Source organism: Apodemus sylvaticus, chromosome 2 (genome assembly GCF_947179515.1).
Source record: "Apodemus sylvaticus chromosome 2, mApoSyl1.1, whole genome shotgun sequence".
NCBI lineage: Eukaryota > Metazoa > Chordata > Mammalia > Rodentia > Muridae > Apodemus > Apodemus sylvaticus.
This window is the reverse complement of record NC_067473.1, coordinates 177451994-177471887: the sequence shown is the minus strand read 5'-3', so window position 1 is coordinate 177471887 and position 19894 is coordinate 177451994. Positions and strand designations below refer to the sequence as shown.

Sequence of the window (19894 nt, the reverse complement as noted above, 5' to 3'; positions counted from 1 at the left end):
ACCTGAGATTTAAGCAGAAATTCAAGGGATGAAGAGATAGTTCAGTGGTTAGGACAGATACTTCTTTTGTATGATACCCGAGTTCAGTTCCCAGCAGCCATGCCAGGTGGCTTACAGCATGCTTGCTATAAAATATTAAGGATGATTGTTGCATTTATCAAGAAGTACTTAAAAATGTATTAATAAGAAATAAAAATTAACAAAACATAATTACACAAACCTCAAGTTGGACTATATTACATGGTGAAGAAAGGAGTTACACTATGTTATGAAATATACATAAACTTATTGGATACATATGCATGAACATCCCCAAATTTATACCCTAGAAAAATTATTGATATTTTCTCAAATGTCTGCAAACAGTATAGGAGATAAACTGAGGTCCATTTTTTTCTAATGGAGTACTACTCAGAACTCAAAACCAACACAACCAGCACATGGAGCAAGCACATTTGTGTGTGTGTGTGTGTGTGTGTGTATGTGTGTGTGTATGTGTCTGTGTGTGTGTGTCTCTGTGTGAGACCGTGTATGTGTATATGTGTGTGGTGTATATGTGTTTGTGTGTTATCTGTGTGTTTCTGTGTATCTGTGTTTGTGTTTGTGTGTGTGTTTGTGTGTGTGTGACTGTGTGTCTGTGACTGTGTGTCTGTGTGTGTTTCTGTATGTGTGTATGTATGTATCTGTGTGTGTGTGCCTTTGTGTGTGTCTCTCTATGTGCGACTGTATTTGTGTGTGTGTTTCTGGGTATGTTTCTGTGTGTCTGTGTCTGTGTTTCTGTGTGTGTGTGTGTGTTTCTGTGTGTGTGTGTGTGTGTGTGTGTGTGTGTGTTCCACAGGAAGAATGTGAAGGTCAACACAGAATGTCATCTCCTTTCACCATTGGGTTGCAACAACAGGCTTGATGACAGATGCCTTTACAGGTGCCAGGTGGAGCCATCTAGTGGGCACAAAGGGCATGTCTTCTAGTCACAGACACTGGCATCGCATGGCCCTTAGCCAGTGTCTGTCATAACACTAGCCTTCACATTGTATGTACATTACTAAATGTTCATCCTGTGTTACACAACACATCTAAGCCCTAGAGAGAGCGTAGATGGTGCATACTTCTTCCCAGAAACTTCCCTGGGGCCCTTGTTCGCTGTCACTAGAATCCCAGCTTCTTTGCTGTGGACTATCTATCTTCCACTCCAATGTCTGCGATTCTGAGGATTTTATATCTTCAGTCTCGGAGTGAATGTTCTTTACATAATAGTTCTGACTTTCAGTCATTTTAGTCTGGACTGCATTTCTGCTAATGCAGTCTGCATTCTGAAAACTGTGTCTGATTTCCCCATGATCTGATTCTGTCTCCTCAGTGACCTCCTCACTGGTCATCATACCTGGTCTTTTTTTTTCCTTCCTTCCTTCCTTCCTTCCTTCCTTCCTTCCTTCCTTCCTTCCTTCCTTCCTTCCTTCCTTCCTTCCTTCCTTCCTTCCTTCCTTTCTCCCTCCCTCCCTCCCTCCCTCTCTCTCTCTCTCTCTCTCTCTCTCTCTCTCTCTCTCTCTCTCTTTCTTTCTTTCTTTCTTATTTTCTTATGTTTTTTTTACTCCTTTTCAAAACGTTTTATTATATCTGATTGTGATTATGAACTGGACTGATGGTTTTATTCTGGATTCTCCACACCCACCCCACCCTGCCCCTGTGATAGCAATGAAAACCAGGGCAGATGTGATTTTGTGAGACCAGTACTACCTGACTTGCACTGCTGCGAAGACATTCTTCCAATCACCACTCTGCATTAAACACATTACACGGGTCCTTTTCACTGATCTGTAAAGGTATCATTGTCTTATATTTTATTATCTCTACTGTAGCAATGAGGAATATGAACTAGGAAGGCTAGGTAGAATTCCTCCACAGTAATGGAAGGTGACAGAAATATCTCTCAGGCGGTGGGGAGTTCTGCTTCTGAATTCTGACCTGGACTATAACTCTGCTTAAATTATGTTTGAAATTGGACTTCCTGAACATCTACTAGTATATTTGCTGTTACTAAGAGTGCTTAATTCTAAAAAATAAAATAAAATATAACCTGTGTTGCTATATCCCATACTAAGTCTTCCTGCTTATATTTTGAGTTTTCTTTCCTCTCTGGTGGTTTGTGGTTTTGGACAAGCAGCCTGTCCTTATTTCTTCTGATCTGTTTTGTGTGAATACAAAAACCACATTATTCTTTTGTTTGTTGTTGCTACAGCGTCTGAATCATAGGCTAGATGGCGGACAAACTGGGGAGGAGGGTTCTTTGCCCTTCCAAGACCAGGCAGACATTGCTGGGAGTCCAATCACCCTTCAGCTTGAGTTGATTTCGTACAATCTTGGCCCATGGGCTCTACAATTATTTCAGTGGTTCATTCGACTTGCTTACCTCTAAAGGTCCTGACTGACATTTCAGTAGGAACTCAGCAAGGAGATTGAAGTATCCCAGTAAGAAGCAATTTTGAATCAGAAGTCAATTCTTTCAGTCAGGGTAAGATGTGATTTTATAGTGTGCTGGGATGAATAGACTCCACTCTGGGAATTACTTATGTAAATAGACCCTCTCTCAAGCCAGGTCCTAAGCCCCTTCAGGGAAGGGCACTCACCACCCCTCTCTATGCAGGGAGCAAACCGTTCAATTCTTTGCATCAAGTATGCATTCGGCGATAGCTTTTGGAAAACTCTTTTGTTTTTAATTTCTTTCAAAAATTTAAGATAAAATAGAATACAGAATGTCTTCAAAATTATTTTTCTGAAAATTCAAAATATCCATGGGATGGAATTGAGGAGATAAGTGCCCAATGGAAAAGTTTCATATAAGCTATCTGCACAGTTAACCACCTAGGACACAACCCAGGCCACCCAATCTGAAATTAATGAAGCCTAAAATAGGCTTCGTTGAAATAATTATTTCAAAGAACAAACCTACTTGTTAGTTGAACTTATGTACATGACTCAGAAATATTCATGACATTTACCTACCTGGGGATTTGTTACCTTGTTTTCAAATCATGCCTAATAATCTAAGTTTGTAAGGGATGGTGGAAACAGTATTTTTCCAACCAGTGCCCTTTAGGATATGGATGAAATGGTATTTGTCGAAGGGGGGGGTCTGACTGATATAGGGGCCATGATGCAATGCTCCTGCTTAATTCACTTGTTAATAAGCAGGTGCGACATTTAGAATTGAGGATACTTTGGTCTTCCCACAATTTGTTCTGAATGCTCTTCTCCAAAAGCCCTGCTAACAAGCTTTTATGAGTCTATTGGGGTCGCTCGGGGGTTTAAAACCTATACTGGTCCGGGGGACTCAAGGGGACTCAAGTTCAGTTCCCAACATCCATTTCAGATGGCTCACAACCCCTTGGAAATGCAGCACCGTGGAGGATATGATGATGCCCTTTTCTGTTTGTGGAGCACATCTGCACTCACAGCCACGTAGCCAGAAAGACATGCACATATGCACATAACGCTAAGAATAAAATCTGAAAAAAAAAATAGAAATCTCTTAGTTTGGATTGCATTCATATGGAACCACACAGGCACTGTGGTCTATTTATAAATTAATCCAGTTGCAAGCAATGGTTGTGTTCTGCTAATGACAACGTGAAGACGAGTGTTTCTTTGATGTTTCGCCAATATGTTAGTCACATTGGAAAAATTAACAGTGGCCAATGGTTTCCTTCTCAGTGAACATATGGATGGCTTCCTATGTGAGTAATGTGATCAAACTTCTAAAATTGTAAAGCCAGAAGTGTTACAGATCTTCAGAAGTCTGAGCATGTGTGTGTGTGTGTGTGTGTGTGTGTGTAAAGAAGAAACCAACAAGACACAAAAAGCATTGAGATATTAAACTAAATGAAATCAACTCTTGAGATTATTACCCCTCAAAGCTCTCTCTGTATAGATGATTGAAGTCTTAGTGTGCCTTAGGTCCTGGAAAATTTCATGTTTTACCTAAGAAAGGTTATTATAGGGTTGAACAAGTCAAGTGTAAAAGGGTTCAACTTATGAAGCACACATATACACTCACAGAGAGAAAGAGAGAGACAGAGAGAGGGGGGAATGAATTCATATATGTGTGGGCTCCTGTACATGAAAATGCACCCATAAAGGATGTTAGGTATCATCCTAAGTCTTTCTCTGTACTCTACTTTTCTTTGTAAAGACAAGTTTTTTTTATTACAATTAGAAAAAAAGTACTTCCATAAAATACACTGTAGACTTTGGATTTTTTTTTTTGTCTTGTGGTCACCATTCCTTACAGTATAGTAGCCAAGTCTAGTGGGTGGCCAACTGGACAAATTGGTCCTCTACTAAAGTCACAACAGGTAAGAAAGATCCAGCCACACTGATCGTCACATCAGCTGCCTTTCTTCCCCCGGGGTGACACAGGACAGAACCCCTATCTTTTGTAGGTTCATCAGATTTGGACCTTTCAGACTCTGGAACTAAAACAGCTAAATCTTCATTCTGTTGTTTGTTTGTGATTTGCTTGCCAATAGAATCACTCACAGCCGAAGGTGGACTGGAAATTACCATGAAATTGAGGGTGACCTTGAACATTTGATCCCCTGGCCTTCATATCCTTAGTGTATCTTACCTCACTAAATCTCTGTGGATTATATAAACTACCAAGCCTCAGAATTCTAGAGCAACACAAAATGATTCTAGTAACATGAGGTGGTATGGAATCAAGGGACACACCATTATCAATCACGCTTGTCCTGTTGAAAGGATAGACAGTACAGGGTAGAAGAGACTGCTGGAATGCTGCTATATGCGACGGACTGACCAGCAATTATCAAAGACAAAGAAGCACACATTGATGTGATTACTCTCAGCATTCTCCAGAAGGGCTAAATGCTGTGCTTTACTTTTTAAGACAAAGTCACTCAAGAAATCAAGGTCACTGCATCAGCTAGAGGACCTGGCCAGTGAGGCCCTGGGTCATCTTGACTCTTCTTTGCCAGGCCTGAGTTACAGATATGTGTTACCATACCCAGCTCTTTACATGGCTAATAGTGATCCAAACTCAGTTCTTTGTATTTGCCATACTAGGTATTTTACCTACCAAGAAATCTCCTGAGCCACACTTAGGATACTTTTATAAGAGTTAAAGTAGTGTCATTTTCCTTCACTCGTAACCCATATCTTCATTTCCATGTTCAAGACAGGCCCAAGAAAGGCAATTGCCATAGAGAGATTACTGGACTTCAGGGAGAAAAACGAGGTGTATAATTGTATTGGCATCCCCATATTGGTAAGTATTTGTATAGAATTTGCAGTCAGATCCAAGTTCGGCATCCACATCAAGACCGCAGATTCCATTAAAACTCATTCCTCTTAGGCATAGTCAGTGGCCTGAGAGCCCTGCATCCTCTCACAGAACTGTTTATCCGACTAGTTCATGAGAAAAGGAGCCGAGACACCTCCTGATCAAAGCTAGGCTCTGAAGGAGACATCTCCTGATCAAAGTCAGGCTCTGATTTGCAGGGCTTTTGTGTTAGGTGTTCTGCTGACTCACATTTGAAATGCCAGCCCTTCCCTTCTGAAGAGCAACTCTCAGAAGTGACTTGCCTAATGGAGATCACCAGGCCCAGCAGGTGCCTAGATTTTAGTAGCCCAGATTGAATCTGGCATTCTCTCCCGCTGAGCCATGCTCTCCCCTCCTCCGTATTCTCTGGAATTGATCTCTCCATGCACTCAGCTGCAGCCAGGAAATCTGCTGTTATTTTAGGCTTCTGAGTCTTTCACCCAATCATGCAAATTTCACATTTCACCCCATCTCCGACCTGCAGTATAATGCTGGACTGGGCCCTCGCTATCACCTTGAGCTAATGGGATACTTCTCTAATCAGCCAGCAGCCATTCCACTGCTATGAACAATGGCCTCTGCCATCAGCTGATAAATCAAAAAGGCATTAGTTAGTTATGTAAGATCCAAAGGAATCTACATAACTCTTGCCAGCCCCGAGCCTTGAATCTGATTGAAGTAGTATAAAATTTAATACAGTTTCCAACACACCACACAGTCTTCAGTTCATGGGTTTCTGTTTCTGTTTGTCGTTGCTGCATCTTTTCTCCGCTTCCCATCGTTCTTTAAGGTTTCCCACTGATGACCAAGAACACAAACTCATATTGCAACAAACAATGGAAACGTGTGATGCTAATTGGTGGGTTTTTTATCTTTATGTGGTATGTGTGTGTGTGTGTGTGTGTGTCTGTGTCTGTGTGTCTGTTGTATGCACACAGCTTTTTGATAACATCTACAGCATTTTATTGCATATTTCCTTTACCTTCTTTATATTCTCATGGTAGGATGAAAATCCCCTTGAAATGTTAAATATGCTTTATTCATCTGTATTTCTTAGGAAATTGGCATAGTATAAGAAAAATAGTAGGTGGTGAATAAATACTCATAGATGGCTAAGGCTATGGAAGCTAATACCTGGATTATAATAAATGCTCATAGATGGCTAAGGCTATGGAAGCTAATACCTGGATTTCCAACAGGTGTTTGACATGGAGGTTGTATTTTCTCATTACTGTGGAGAGGCATTGTCTACAAAGATAAAAAACAAAACAATTGGTTAAACTTCTGTAGGAAATTAATATCACACATTTAGTACGAACATCTCTCACAAGTTCTGTTTTTTCCATGATTATCTATTAGGCAGAACATAAACAGATTACTTCATATGACTTAAAATTTGTATTTTAAAATTATTTAATTTTGAAGAATTTTAGAACCAATCCAGGGAATTCTTGCATCAGCTCCCTACATTCTATCACACTTGATCTCTTATCCTCTGAGACGTATTTAAACCAGCAGACATTTCACAAGCCCACCATTCCCATAAGGTTCATAGATTATAATTTACATGCTATGATTGTATTAATTGTCAAGTTGGAAGAATATGAAATCATCTTAGAAAAAAAGGTTCCTGGGAGTATGTGTAAGGGGTTGTCTTGATTTAGGTTTAGTTGAGATAGAATCACCAACTGTGGGTGGCTCCATCCCATGGGAAGGGGATCCTGGACTGTATAAGATGCAGAGGGTGGGCTGAGCATTAATACATCTCTATCCCTTCTCTACTTCTTTACTGTGCATGCACTGTGACCAGCTGCTCAAACTCTGGGACTTCTCCATATCGACAGACTGTAACCTTGAACTGTGGGCTGAAATAAACCCTTTCCTGCTGTGATATAGGAGCTTTGGCCAAAAACATCTAGTAAGGTTATTATCTGGTCTTATCTCAGTCTCTGGGAGTTGAAGATTGACCACTTAGTGGTCAACTGATCACTATTGACCAGTGTGATAGTGTTAGTAGACAACAGGACAAGATCTGGAGCTATCTAGGACACTCAGATTTGGAGTCACCTAGGGGTCGTTGGTCTTGGGCCATGCCGGTGAGGTATTATTTATATTAAGTTACCTTCTGGCCCTGTATGTAGGGATTATCTTGATTAAATTAATTGAAGTGCCATTCTGAACACAGGTGGCATCGTTCTTTAGGCTTTGGGACACAGACCAGCATCCTCCTCTCTCTCCTTCCTGAGGACAGAGGCATATATTTAGCTACTTTAAACTTCTGTTGCCTTGACCCCTCTGTCATGGTGGATTTTACCCTCAAATTGTGAACCACTGCAAAGGAAACCTTTTCTTTTTTAAGTTGTTTGCGCCATGGTATTTTATCACAGTAGCTAGAAAAATAGCTAATATAGCCAGCAATGTGATTGATCATGCACATACTATGAAGGCTCCTTAGAAGCCCAAAGGGCTAGCGTTTGGGAAGGTTCCAAATGGTTTCCTGGAGGTTAGTGTGCCTTAGAGTTGGGGTCTCTGTATCCTTCCTTATTCTTTTGAGTCTTCTCATTCCTGACCACTGCAATGTCCTGTAAGTCTCAGCATGCACCTTGGAGTCTCTGAAATCATGAGGAACCTCAGGAGAGGGATATGAGGCCTCTGTTTAGAGCTGGTTCATCACAAGCATAAGATATCTTATATTCTGAATCATAGTGGGTGAGTCTGATGGCTCCTGAGTCCTCAGTGTGTTTTCCTTGTGACACCATCTTCAGGTAGACCTTGTCGATGATGAATTGACTCTGAGGATGCATAGAAGGTATCTACTATAAAACTGAACTCTTGCTTGTTAGCAGGGAAAAATGTTCACCTCTTTCAGGATTATAGATGCTGATGTTAAGACCAGAAGAGAGACAGAAAACCCAAATGTGATTCAGAAGTAGATAATGATAAATGTTAGCATTAAGAAATACTAAATATCCCATCTTAAACATCATTTGGCAGGTATTTATGATGGATGGGGCTGTCTTAGGCAACAGATCACTGCATTTTTCTCTCCCAAACTTATTTATTGTTCCAGATTTATCTGTGTTTCAGTTGGGATGTATGTGATTTGAGCAGAAATTCTTGCCGGCTTTGCTGCTCAGAGCACTTTCTAAAACATTATTATCTCTATCTCTTACTTGTCCTGAAAACTCTTGAGCGGAATTTAATAATCAGTTACAGACAAAAAAACACCTGGAAAACCCATTATATATATTTTCCAGTAGCTTTCTTCCAATGTGTCACCCCTTTATCAGGTCAGCTGTCATTTTAAGACAAAATACATAAATTCTTTACAAGCCAGTGGAGTGATAGGAAAAAGAAAGTGTGTTTTTATGCAAAATATGTTCCTAATGCTAAAAAGACCTCCTAGAACACATCTGTTCCTTCACTCTGCTTGTAAATATTATACCTATCTAACAGAAAAATAATTGAAAATAATGATAATCATTTTTCTCAACTTGTAAGAAATAAATAGATAAAACATAGAAGGCATAGACCCAAAGATAAGCCTCTGTCGTTATCTTGATGGCCCTGTTTTGTTGAGAAGGGATTTTGGTATGTAGTCCAGAATGGCATTACACTTGCAGTTTGACCCTCCCCCCCCCCTTTTACGGCTGTGTGGACTCCTGGGGTCACAGTGCTTGGCCTTTTAGTCTGTGAAGACAGGGAGGCAAACACTGTCTCACAGAAAGCTAAGGTGAACAGTTATTATGAGGTTGTAAGGAACCAGTGTCAGGTAACACTGAGGAGAGATGGGTTAGAAATTGAAGTGCTCATTTTTTTTTTTTTGAATCTGGCTTTGGTCATGTCTGCAGTACTATAAGTTTGTATTATTTTGTTTTAACTTTGCTGTTTTAGTTCCTATAATGTTGCAGGATATTTGATCACATTGAAAACATTGAGACTGTGTTATTTACTGGGAAACAAAAACATAGAAAGAACAACAACATCAACCAACTAGATCCCCCAGAGCTCCCAGGGACTAAACCACCAACCAAAGAGTACACATGGAGGGATCCATGGCTTCAGACACATAGTTAGCAGAGGATGGCCTTGTTAGGCATCAATGGGGCAGGGGGGAGAGACCCTTGGTTCTTTGAAGGCTCAATGCTCCAGAGTAGGGAAATGCCAGGGCAGGGAGGCAGGAATGTGTGGGTAGGTGGGGGAACAGCCTCATATAAGCAGAGGGAGGGGGATTGGACAGGGGGTTTTCGGAGAGGAAACCAGGAAAGGGGAAAACATTTGAAATGTAAATAAAGAAAATATCCAATTAAAAAAATACCTAATGTTGGTATGGGCTTGAGTAATGTTGCTGGCCTGTCTTAAGCAGGGATTATTCTTCTGGTGTCTTGATATCTAATGTTATGAGTAAACGCCAGTAAAAAAATTTGTGCAGTGATAATTTTTTTGGCTAAATATCTAAGACCTACTAAAAATGAATAAATATAATATTTAAAATCTCAAAAAGAAAACACTGCTTTTAGTTGTGGTGTAGCTCAGCCTTAGCACGCACCTTTAACCTCTCTGACATGCCCTCAGAACACACTTTTAATACCAAACAATGAAGGTAGAGTTAACTTGTAGAAGGAAGCACACGTGTTCGAATGTGATATCTAATTGAGTGGCAGACAAACTGAAAACTCAGAGAAAGATTTGGCAGACTGGGATATGCTCAACTTCCATAACAAGAGAGAGAGAAGAGAAGCTACTTAAGAGGGCAGCGCAGAGAGGAGAGGAGGCAAATTCAAATTTACTGGAACAGTTGTACAGAGCCAGATTGCAGAGAGGGAACAAGCTAGACACAAGAGAAGACAGAATAAGCCAGAGAGTGAGAAGGAGTGAGAAGATTAGGACAACTTGCCAGTTAGTATGAGGGCAAGCAGAGAAACTCAAAGCCCAGAGAAGCCAGATTGAATCAGTCAGCTTGGACAGGAGTTTGAGTCAGAGCAACTGGGATGAACCAGCCAGCCAGAGTTCAAAAATAACTAGGAAGGGGTGAGCTTAGTCAGCAGCAAGTCTCAAAGTTTGTAAACTTTCTAGGCCTAGATTCGATTACATGGAGGCTAGAAGCCACCAGGACTAGGCCTAGGTTAGCAGATGAAGACAATAAGCCTCTGAGAGAACAATTACATCAGCAAGTAAAAGATAAATAATATATATAATAGAGAATGAAGAGTATTGGTGTGTGGCATCTTAGCGGGCCTTCCTGGATTTTGCCCATGACTCTCAGCATAGAGTAAAAAGGTGCAGGAGTTTAGTCTGATTCAACTAGGATATCCCTGTTGAATGTCCTCTGCCATTTATTATAGAAAGACTTTTGTATTGCCCTTAATCCAGTGGTCCTTAACCCAATAGTGACCTATGCACAGCCAAGGCCACCAGATGGATAAGGTCAAGTGGTGGTATGCTCAAGACAAGAACAGAGAATGTGTCTTTGGAGACTGCTTTCTCACATCCTCTTCTCTATTCTTTGTCCCAAGAACTAGGCTCAAATCACAACACTCAGACATGCAAGCTGGGAGCAACACTTCCTCGCCCAGGGATTTCCTTGTTAGGAACATGTTAGAAATGTGTTAGGTTTTCTATCTCTCTACCTTATTTCCTCTTTCACTCTTTGGTGTTTGTTTCTCCATGACCTGTGGGTAGATTTATTTTGTAAAACTGAAGCTGTGGCCTTAGTTAATACTTCCAGCAACCTGTATGTGGTTCTTGTAACTATGTATGAAGAAAAATGTTGGATCGGATGATGGTGGAAGTCCTTCCCAGCCCTAACCATGTGATACAGAGAGAACCGGGATGATCTGGGAGGGGTTCTAGGCAGAGTCAACACGGAGAAGCTGTGCTTCAGTGTGAAGATGCGACCTTTGGTGCTTCCACTGCAAGTAAGTCCAGCATTCACACTAAAATGACTTAGGAACCTGAGGTCTGTTATCTGACGTCTCAGAGCCTTGGTTTCCATGATTCTGAAGCTGGTAAGATGGGCCATCACAGCCGTGAGGAAAGACTCAGTGAGAAAAATGCATGTAAAATATGCAATGGCTTCACAGAGTGATGTGTTAAACCAATTTAACTGACTTTATAGCAGGCTTTGCTTTAGAGACTTATGACACCCCCACCCCAACACAGACACACATGACTTGCACTTCACACACCCCACGTCCTTCCTGTTTGCTTTGTTTTCTCATAACACTTTGATTCCAGAAAAACCCAAGCTACAGCCCTGATTCCTGCTGATGCCTCTCTTATTGATGCATGTCTTCTGAGCGACATGGCACACACTCAGGTGTGAGGATCGATTATGAGGTGACCATTTCCTGTCATTTGAGTTTCCCAATTTGAATTCACACTCCTCTGTTTATGACATACCAATTATATTAGGGAGGTCCAGAAGGAATTTCAAACAGGAGATGGTGACTTTCAAGGTGTGGGAATTGGGTTTTTACAAAGAACTGAGTTACATGAATACCCAGATTCACAAAATGAATAAGAAAAAGAAAAAAAAAAAAAAAAAGAAAAAGAAATCATTCGGAGTGTAATAACCAGCAGCAGAGATATTTCAAAATGAAAGTCATATTATTCTGTGAGGTGCTAGCAGCTCCTCAAGTACAGCTGAGTAGCTGTGAAGAATAGATAATTATTAACAGAGTTTGCCAAGGGGAGTTATGTAGTAAAGTAGCTGCAATGGTGCAGGCAAAGGGACAGTATTTACAATTGACTGAAAAGATATTGCGATCTGGCATCTGTGAATGCAGGGAGAAGGGCGTCTTGGGATAGAAATAGAACAACTCATAATCCACACTTCAAATGAGGTACAAGAAGAATGGAGGAGTAGCCCCTAGATCTGGAAAGAGCCAGTGTAGCAGTATAAGACAGAACCAGAACAGGGAAGCAGGAAGGGATAGGTGGGAGAACAGAGGGAGGGAAGGGGGCTTATGTGACTTTCGGGGAGTGGGGAACCAGAAAAGGGGAAATCATTTGAAATGTAAATAAAAAATATATCGAATAAAAAAAAAAGAAATAGAACAACTCACCTGGATATTTTCCAAATATGTGTAAATTCTAGAAGTTGGTTCAGATGAAACGGACTGTGGTCATCTTCACTCTGCAGACAGAGGAATATATTAATATTTATAGACCGACTCAGAATGGGAGCAGATGAAGACAGGCCTGGAGCTTCCCGCTGCCGCCTCAGTCAGCTCTTTTGATAACCTCAATTCATCATGTTTATACTTTGTTTTAAATAACTCCCGCTGCCTTCCTTAACTGCGTGAGCCCTCCTTGCAAGTGAGGCAGGAAGCTGAGCCTTGGGTGAGGATAAACCCAGAGGATCCTGGGAAATCATCCGGCCATCACCAAGGTCAAGCAGAATTTCTCCTCAGAAGGAGGAAGGCAGGCTTTTGACACCAGGTTTCCTGCCTTCCTCTTCTCTTTCCCCTTCTCCCTCTCCTCCCCTTCCTACCCCTCCTCAGACCCTCTCCCTTCCTATTTGCTCCATCTTTTCTTTTTTGGTATGCACACCAAGCAAGCCGTGACAGTGTGGGACTTTACCTGCCAGATGATTGACAGAAAACACCTAAATCATCTTCTTTTTTTTCCTTCAGCTTTACAGTGTTCTACTGCTGAAGTGTCACTGTAAGAGACTCTCCTTATGCAACTAATAAATTACAGCTATTGTTAATTATAGATTCTAGGAGTTTATTGGCGATTTATTTTTCTTCCAATCGACAGGAAGCACCTATCTTAAAACATTATGGCCCCTAGACACAGGCTCACAAACGCGCACGCGCGCACGCACGCACGCACTCCTCTTCATTCTGTGGCTTCTTCCCCAGTATGCATTCACAAAAATCTTATGCACAAGTGCTCACAGTGGTATATCCTTCATCCTAATAGTATCGACCATGAGGGCAACACGTTTTGTTGTTAAAACCTTTTTCTTACAGCCTGGGTGACTCTGTGCCTATTTTTAAAACTGCCTGTGCTCCTGACAGAAAACGTCAGAAGAAAGTCCTAGATGTGTCAACAGTGAATTAAATTTTATGTTGTCTACTTTGGTGAGTAGGCTAAAAAGAAGCGAGGCTACACGGAAAGAGTAAGGGCCGCGTTCTGCAATGATAGTTTGTGAGAACGCAGTAAGAAACTGCGGAAATGTTAAAAGAGATAGGGGTTTGCAGTAGAGACATCTAAGACAGAAATAGTGGTGCTGGTATTTTCCTCTTTGAAAGAGAGAAAGGTAAAGTTTATATTAAATTTGGTGAAATGAGAAATTAGTGTTTAAAAAAGACAGAGAAGAAAGAGAGTTGAATTTGTCGCCCTCGTGTGATCACCTGATGCCATTACAACGAAGGGTAAACCCTTCTAATCTCTCTTGCACAGATTTTGCAAGAATGTTACTGGAAAAGAGGCAGATGAATTTAGGGTGTGTGTGTGTGTGTGTGTGTGTGTGTTTGCATGTGCGTTTGTGTGTGTGATATGACAAATTTTTAAGACATATTAGAAAACTAATGTAGTTAAGATGATGCAACATGTAAAACTTCGATGTCCACAGAAGTTAAATCAAAGCAAACATGTAGATAACTTTTATTTACTGAAGAACAAAATCTAAAATGCATCCATTTTCATGTTTCCATATTAAACACTTAGATTTACTCTAAAAGTGTTTCATTCGTCTCCAGATATATTTTTTGGGAGAAGGAACTTGGTCCTTTTTCCTAATGTCATTTATCAGGAATGCTTATCTCAAATACTTATTCATTTTAAACATCTGAATGGTTGCATGCTTATACTCATGTGCATCATACATGTGCAATGGCTGAAGCCAGAAGAGGCTTCATGCTGGATCCAGTGGAAACAGAATCGAGGGAGAGTTTAGTAGCTGTGTAAGCGCCTGTAACTGACCTGGAGTTCACAGACAGTTCTAGACTCCTGAGCCATCTCTCTGGTCCCTAGAAATACTTTTTAAAGTATCTGGAAATGATAGGGAAAACCTTAAGTTGCCATGAAATTCACTGAGCACTTCACAATGTAGTTTAATTTACTTTCTCTGAAGCTGACATAGTATTAAGGAAAACAAATTAATTTTTTTTTCTTATGTAAAATCTATTACTGAGCCAGTTCTGGCTGTGTAGGCCCATGATATTAGAATTTGAGATAATGAGGCAGGAGGATTGTGAGTTGGAAGTCAGCCTGGGCTCCATAGTAAGATTTTGTCTTGAAAAAAAAACTGGATTACTGTAGTCGTTCTGTGACTGTCCAGTGCACTAAAAAGAAATCTTGTTTCTGCGATTAGCGTGTATAATTTTGACAACACTTCTGATCACATTTGAAAGAAATTTAAAGAGAATTGAAATATTAAAAGAGAGGTATTCAGTTATTTACATCACATTTCATTGAGGTGGGAGCATTAAAATTTTTGAAATCCAAGTTGATTTCTAAAGACCATTAGGTTATTTTCTGAACAATTGCTACGTTGGAGATAAATTGAGCTTCCTGAAGCACTAAGGTAATTTCTGAAAGGCCACAAGTACAATAAATTTAATCAGGTGATAATAATGACAATACTTTTGGAGGAATATGGAAAGCTAACGAAATTTACAGTCTTCCCAGAAGGACAATCTACTGCTCACAAATGTTTACAATTGAAATTCTGGAAATTAAAGAGGACTTGGTCTTACTTTAAAAGTACAATTAAGAAAGGATGTACTGTTTGTGAAGATTATAAAAATAAAGGCAGGTTATTTTAAGTGTTGCAATTTAAATAACAAAGAGCTACAAGCCGACAAGCTGCATGGGTTGTGTAAAATTCATCAGTATTCCATATGCGTTCAAGAAAGAAAACTGTAAAACTCCTGTCAGAGTGGAAACAGCCATCCCAGTTGATGTGATAAAATACCGTGACCAAAAGCAGCTTGGGGAGGAAAGGGTGTATTTGGCTTATGGGTTACATCACAGAGGGAGGGCAAGGCAGGAACTTAAGGTGAAAACCAAGAGGCAGGAAGCAGAAGCCCCACACCACAGAGGAATGCTGCTTACTGGCTCGCTACTTCCTGTGCACAGGTCCCTTCTCCACGGATGCTCCCTCCCACGATGGGCTGTAGTCTCCCCCTCCCACGATGGGCTGTAGTCTTCCAAATCGACCAAGGGTCAAGAAAATGCCCCGCAGACAGAGCTACAAGCCAGTCTCATGGACTACGCCATCAGCTGAGGTTCCCTTTCTCCAGCTGACTCTGGATTGTGTCAAGTTGAGAGCTGAGGCTGACGATGAGAGCAGCTGTGTTGGTTTGAATAAAAATGGCTCCCTTAGGCGCATATATCTGAAAGCACGGACACCAGTTGGTGGAACTGTTTGGGAAGGAAGAGGAGGTGTGGTCTTGTTGAAGGAGTTGTCTTTTGAGGGGCTTGAGCTTTGAGGATTCAAAATGCCACACTGTTCCGTGTTAGCACCCTCTCTGCCTTCTGTTTTCGGAAGCTTCTAAGTACTATACAAGCTCCGTGCCTGCCTGACCCCCTATGTGGGTCACAGACCAACCTCCAGGCACTGAGATCCCTCAGTTAAAGGATTTCTTTTATAAGTTGCTGTGGTCATGGTGTTTTCTCAGGACCATAGAAAAGCAATGAATACCATAACTATCGTTTTATTTCATTGATCATTTATAGGATTTGCCACTAAAATATGATTTATGGGTAATGAATCTTTACAACAAAAAATGTGACATGTCAAAATTGTTGATACTATGATAAACGGTTTTGGTTGCTGTGGTTTAGTTCCTGAGTGTATCTCCAAGGTCAGTATGCTTGAAGGTTGGGGCTACTTGGGGTGGGGTGGAGCCTTTAAGATGTAGGAGGTAACTGGAGTCATTAGATCACTGGAGTCATGGTCTTGAAGGGGTTGTTCACACCATACCATTGTGGTTTTAACAATCCAGATATTGAGTGTTCTATTTCTTAGCTGTTTACTCTTCTTTTTTTTTTTTAAAAAAAAATGTCATGTCTTCTTTAAACTGGATATGTCCTAAAAGGCCAGGTTTGGAGAGGGAGAGACACACTGAGTATTTTTCTCTTACTCTGTGTGAAGGTTACCATGGCTCTCTACTGGGAGTCAGGCAGTTGACTCCCCTCTATGCCGGCCATCCGTCAAGAAATGTGTACCTTGTCAACTCTGTTCACTGCTCTATTCATGAGCATGGGGACTTCTTAACAGAAGTGACATAGACAGAATACTCATTGGAAGAATGAAGGATACACTAGTAGCTTTGCCATTAAGTATGTTGTCTGTTTTTATGTGTTTAACCTTTATTTATTTTCATTATTAAGGCAGGGTCTCACTGTCTATCTTGGGTGAATTAGAACTCACTACTTAGAGCAGGCTGGACTTGAACTCACAGAGCTCCATCTATTATTATTATTATTATTATTATTAACAGCACAACTGCAAGGAATTGAAATGTCACTTCTTCTCTTGTATGGCCAGTGCCCTGGACTGCTGGCTGCCTGATATTACTTGTCCTTGGGGGTTGGAGGTGAAGTGGCGCAGAGTCAAAGCCCCAGACTCTGGGAGCTGGTGAGAAAGGATGCAGCAAGTTCCCTGAACGCTGCTGCTGCTGCTGCTGCTGCTGCTGCTGCGAGATCCTTTAATACCTTCCAAGGGCGCCCCATTGGTCCCAAGAAAGCTTCTCTTCTAAGCAGCAGTTCCTGATGATTAGATGGCATTGTCTGCATCAGCAATCCTTGGTCTCTCAGGCAGTCCTCAATTAGGTCCTCCTGCAGGAGATACTTTTGTGACTGTGTGGGCCCTGGTGCTTACATAGAGGTGGCCCTGCTGATTCTGCTACACTCTTGGTCCATCTTTCAGGGATGATATAGAAATCTGTGGGGTTTGCTACAGGAAGGAAAGCTTCAAGAGTAAAGCTATGGTGGAGCATTTAAAAGAGTCACGGTCGCGATGATTCCAACCTCAGATTGAAGCTGGGAACTTATCGTTGCAGCTGCGCACTGGGCACCTCAACTCAGCTAAGTGCCTCTGCCGGGACACAATGACGACTGCACCAGAGTCCACTAATTACGAGGTGAGTTTGATAACCGGCCTGCTTTTGCTTCCCTTTTTACCAGCTGTGAGACTGCGAACCATTTTAATGATCTCTTCACTGTTTGGTCATTTAAGTTACAGATGCTAGGGAGATAACAGCATTTATCACCTGTTTCTTTTCTACTTCATCTATTTAATAATTTAAAGAACACTAGTCCATACTAGCAACCTAGTGTATGTGCAATGTGTTTCATCATTGAATCTCCATGGTGTCTCAGGCTTTGTACAGGACAGATACAGCTGCAGAAAACACTGAAAATACACATTGTCCTTCTTAGCGTCTCTGTCATTGTGATGAATGTGTGACCAAAAGCAGTTGGTGGGTGGGAAAAGTTTTGTTTCATCTGACATCTTACAGCCCACAATGGGCAGAAGCCGAGGCAGGAATCTGGAGGCAGGAACCAGGATCAGGCTGTGGAAGAATGCTGCTCATTGCCTCAGTCTCCCTGCCATGCTTTCTTATCTAACTCCAGGAGACCTGCTTGTGGTTGACACCACCCTCAGTGGGCTGGGACCTCGATCATCAGCCGTCATGGAAAAATGAGCCACAGATAATACTCTGTTTTCAGCCCTCTGCCCCTGAGTAACTCTAGTCTGAAAGTCACGGACAAGGAATGACAAATTTAACTAATCATTCTTTTAGCTCAAATCCAAACTGAGGTGGGGTGTAAATCAAAGCCTTTCTCCTACGTAAGTTGGTAGCACAGTGTAAAGGCTCCCAAGTCTCATGGTTCAGCTTAAATGTAAGCTCGCCCATTCCACGTCTGAAATCTGAGGGAATTGCAATGGGATGTTCTTTCTGTTAGCATTAGATTAATTAACACAATTATGGATATTAAATGTTTTAGATAAAGTGCTTCAGATAAAAAACCACATGCTTTGTGCATATATGTCAGTGTATGAGAGTTATATGGACTTAAGATAGACCTTGGATTAAAGGTTTTTAGCTCTTACCTAAGTGTGTGTGTGTGTGTGTGTGTGTGTGTGTGTGTGATTATATACAGGTGTGTGAATGCTGGTGCTTGCAGAGGCTAGAAGATGGCACTGAACCCTCTGGCACTGGAGCGGTGGGTGGTTGTCAGCAGCTGTATGTGGAGTCTGAGGACTGAACTCTGGTCCTCTGCAAGAGCAACCAAAGTTCTCAACCACCGAGCCATCTCTCCAGCCTCTGAGGGCTTTAATTTATGTGAACCTCAGCACTAGTGATTTGTGAACTATAACAGTCAAAAAATTGTTTTATCAACATGCAAATTAGAGTCACACATTCCTTCTTTTCTCCCTGTGTCCCTGTGTGGCAATAAAATACTATGATTTTAGCTTTTTCAGCAACATGGAGGGAAATTTAAAGAAACATAAGCTCATTAGTGGCGGGGTATCTGTTGGACTTTGTGATATTACTCTGCTTAGATTTTAGATACATAGCCAGCCCCAGAACTGTCAACAATGCCCAAGCTAGAGACAGATCTGGGAGAGATTTCTAAACAGCTCTCTTTTGGCCTCATTATGTTATATTCCACATTGATGTGCCACCTAACTTTTTTTTTTTTATGATGAAACACCTCATACTATAGATAAAAAAGAATCACATGTGAGAAATCTGTTATCTGATGGAAATGACAGAGCATGGGAATTTTTTGCTTAAAGCAGGTAATTGGAAGATTCTGTAGATAAAACCCAACAAAATATCAAAGTTCACACCAACTGTGCTGTTTGGGCTGGGAGTATTTCAAGACATCACACAGGGAATAAAATTCACATCTAACAGCATGAAATTGCATCATTAAGGCAAAATCATCCCTTTCTCAGCAGATTAGTATGTGCAGTTATGAATATTAATCTAGTCAGATTTAAGTGATGCTGACGGGGACATAAATAGTCCTCTAATGGGACAAGAATGGTGTTATTTTTCTGCCATCAGTGGTGGTGGCTTTCATTCGCATTTGTGTTTCTTTTGGTTTCTAAGCGTGTGTGTGGGAGTGTGTGCACGTGACGACCTCAATAGGTCTCTCACATGCCATTTTCTTAAGAAACTAAGGCTGGTTGAGCTGAGTGTATTAGTCATCCCCAGATTCTATAGCCATACCATAAGTATCACATACAGAGTGTGTTAAAACCGTAGTGGCCAAGAGGTGAAAGTTCAAGGGAGCGTCTGCCTAAAATGCGGTCAGTTGTCTTCAGGCTGTATTCCAACAGAGATGGAGGTAGGAAAAAGAGAGAGAGGAAAAAATCTAACCTCTTCCTAGGTGGGTATTGATTCCATAAGAATCCTGCTCTCTGATCTCTTCTAAATATAAGTGTGACTCTTTTGACTTTATCTCCCAATCCTCTTCCTTGAAGGTCAAGACTTCAACTTTTGACGTCTGGGGTACAGGAGACAAATGTGCAATCTGTTACTCTAAGGTTGCGCTTACAAGTTCATGTTATCATTTCAGTCTCCA

At 41.1% G+C, this 19894-nt stretch overlaps 1 protein-coding gene across 3 annotated transcripts in view; it reads right to left on the bottom strand.

Moving 5' to 3' along the window:
- Pik3c2g (phosphatidylinositol-4-phosphate 3-kinase catalytic subunit type 2 gamma) overlaps positions 1 to 19894 on the bottom strand; it is a 311639-nt gene that overhangs the window by 258750 nt on the left and 32995 nt on the right. For all 3 annotated transcript variants that reach the window (XM_052172749.1, XM_052172750.1, XM_052172751.1), the window contains exons 6-7: positions 12403 to 12473; positions 6520 to 6583 (exon numbers count right to left, since the gene is read on the bottom strand). In XM_052172749.1, coding sequence (XP_052028709.1) covers positions 6520 to 6583; positions 12403 to 12473 — 135 coding nt within the window. The remainder of the gene's footprint in view (positions 1 to 6519; positions 6584 to 12402; positions 12474 to 19894) is intronic.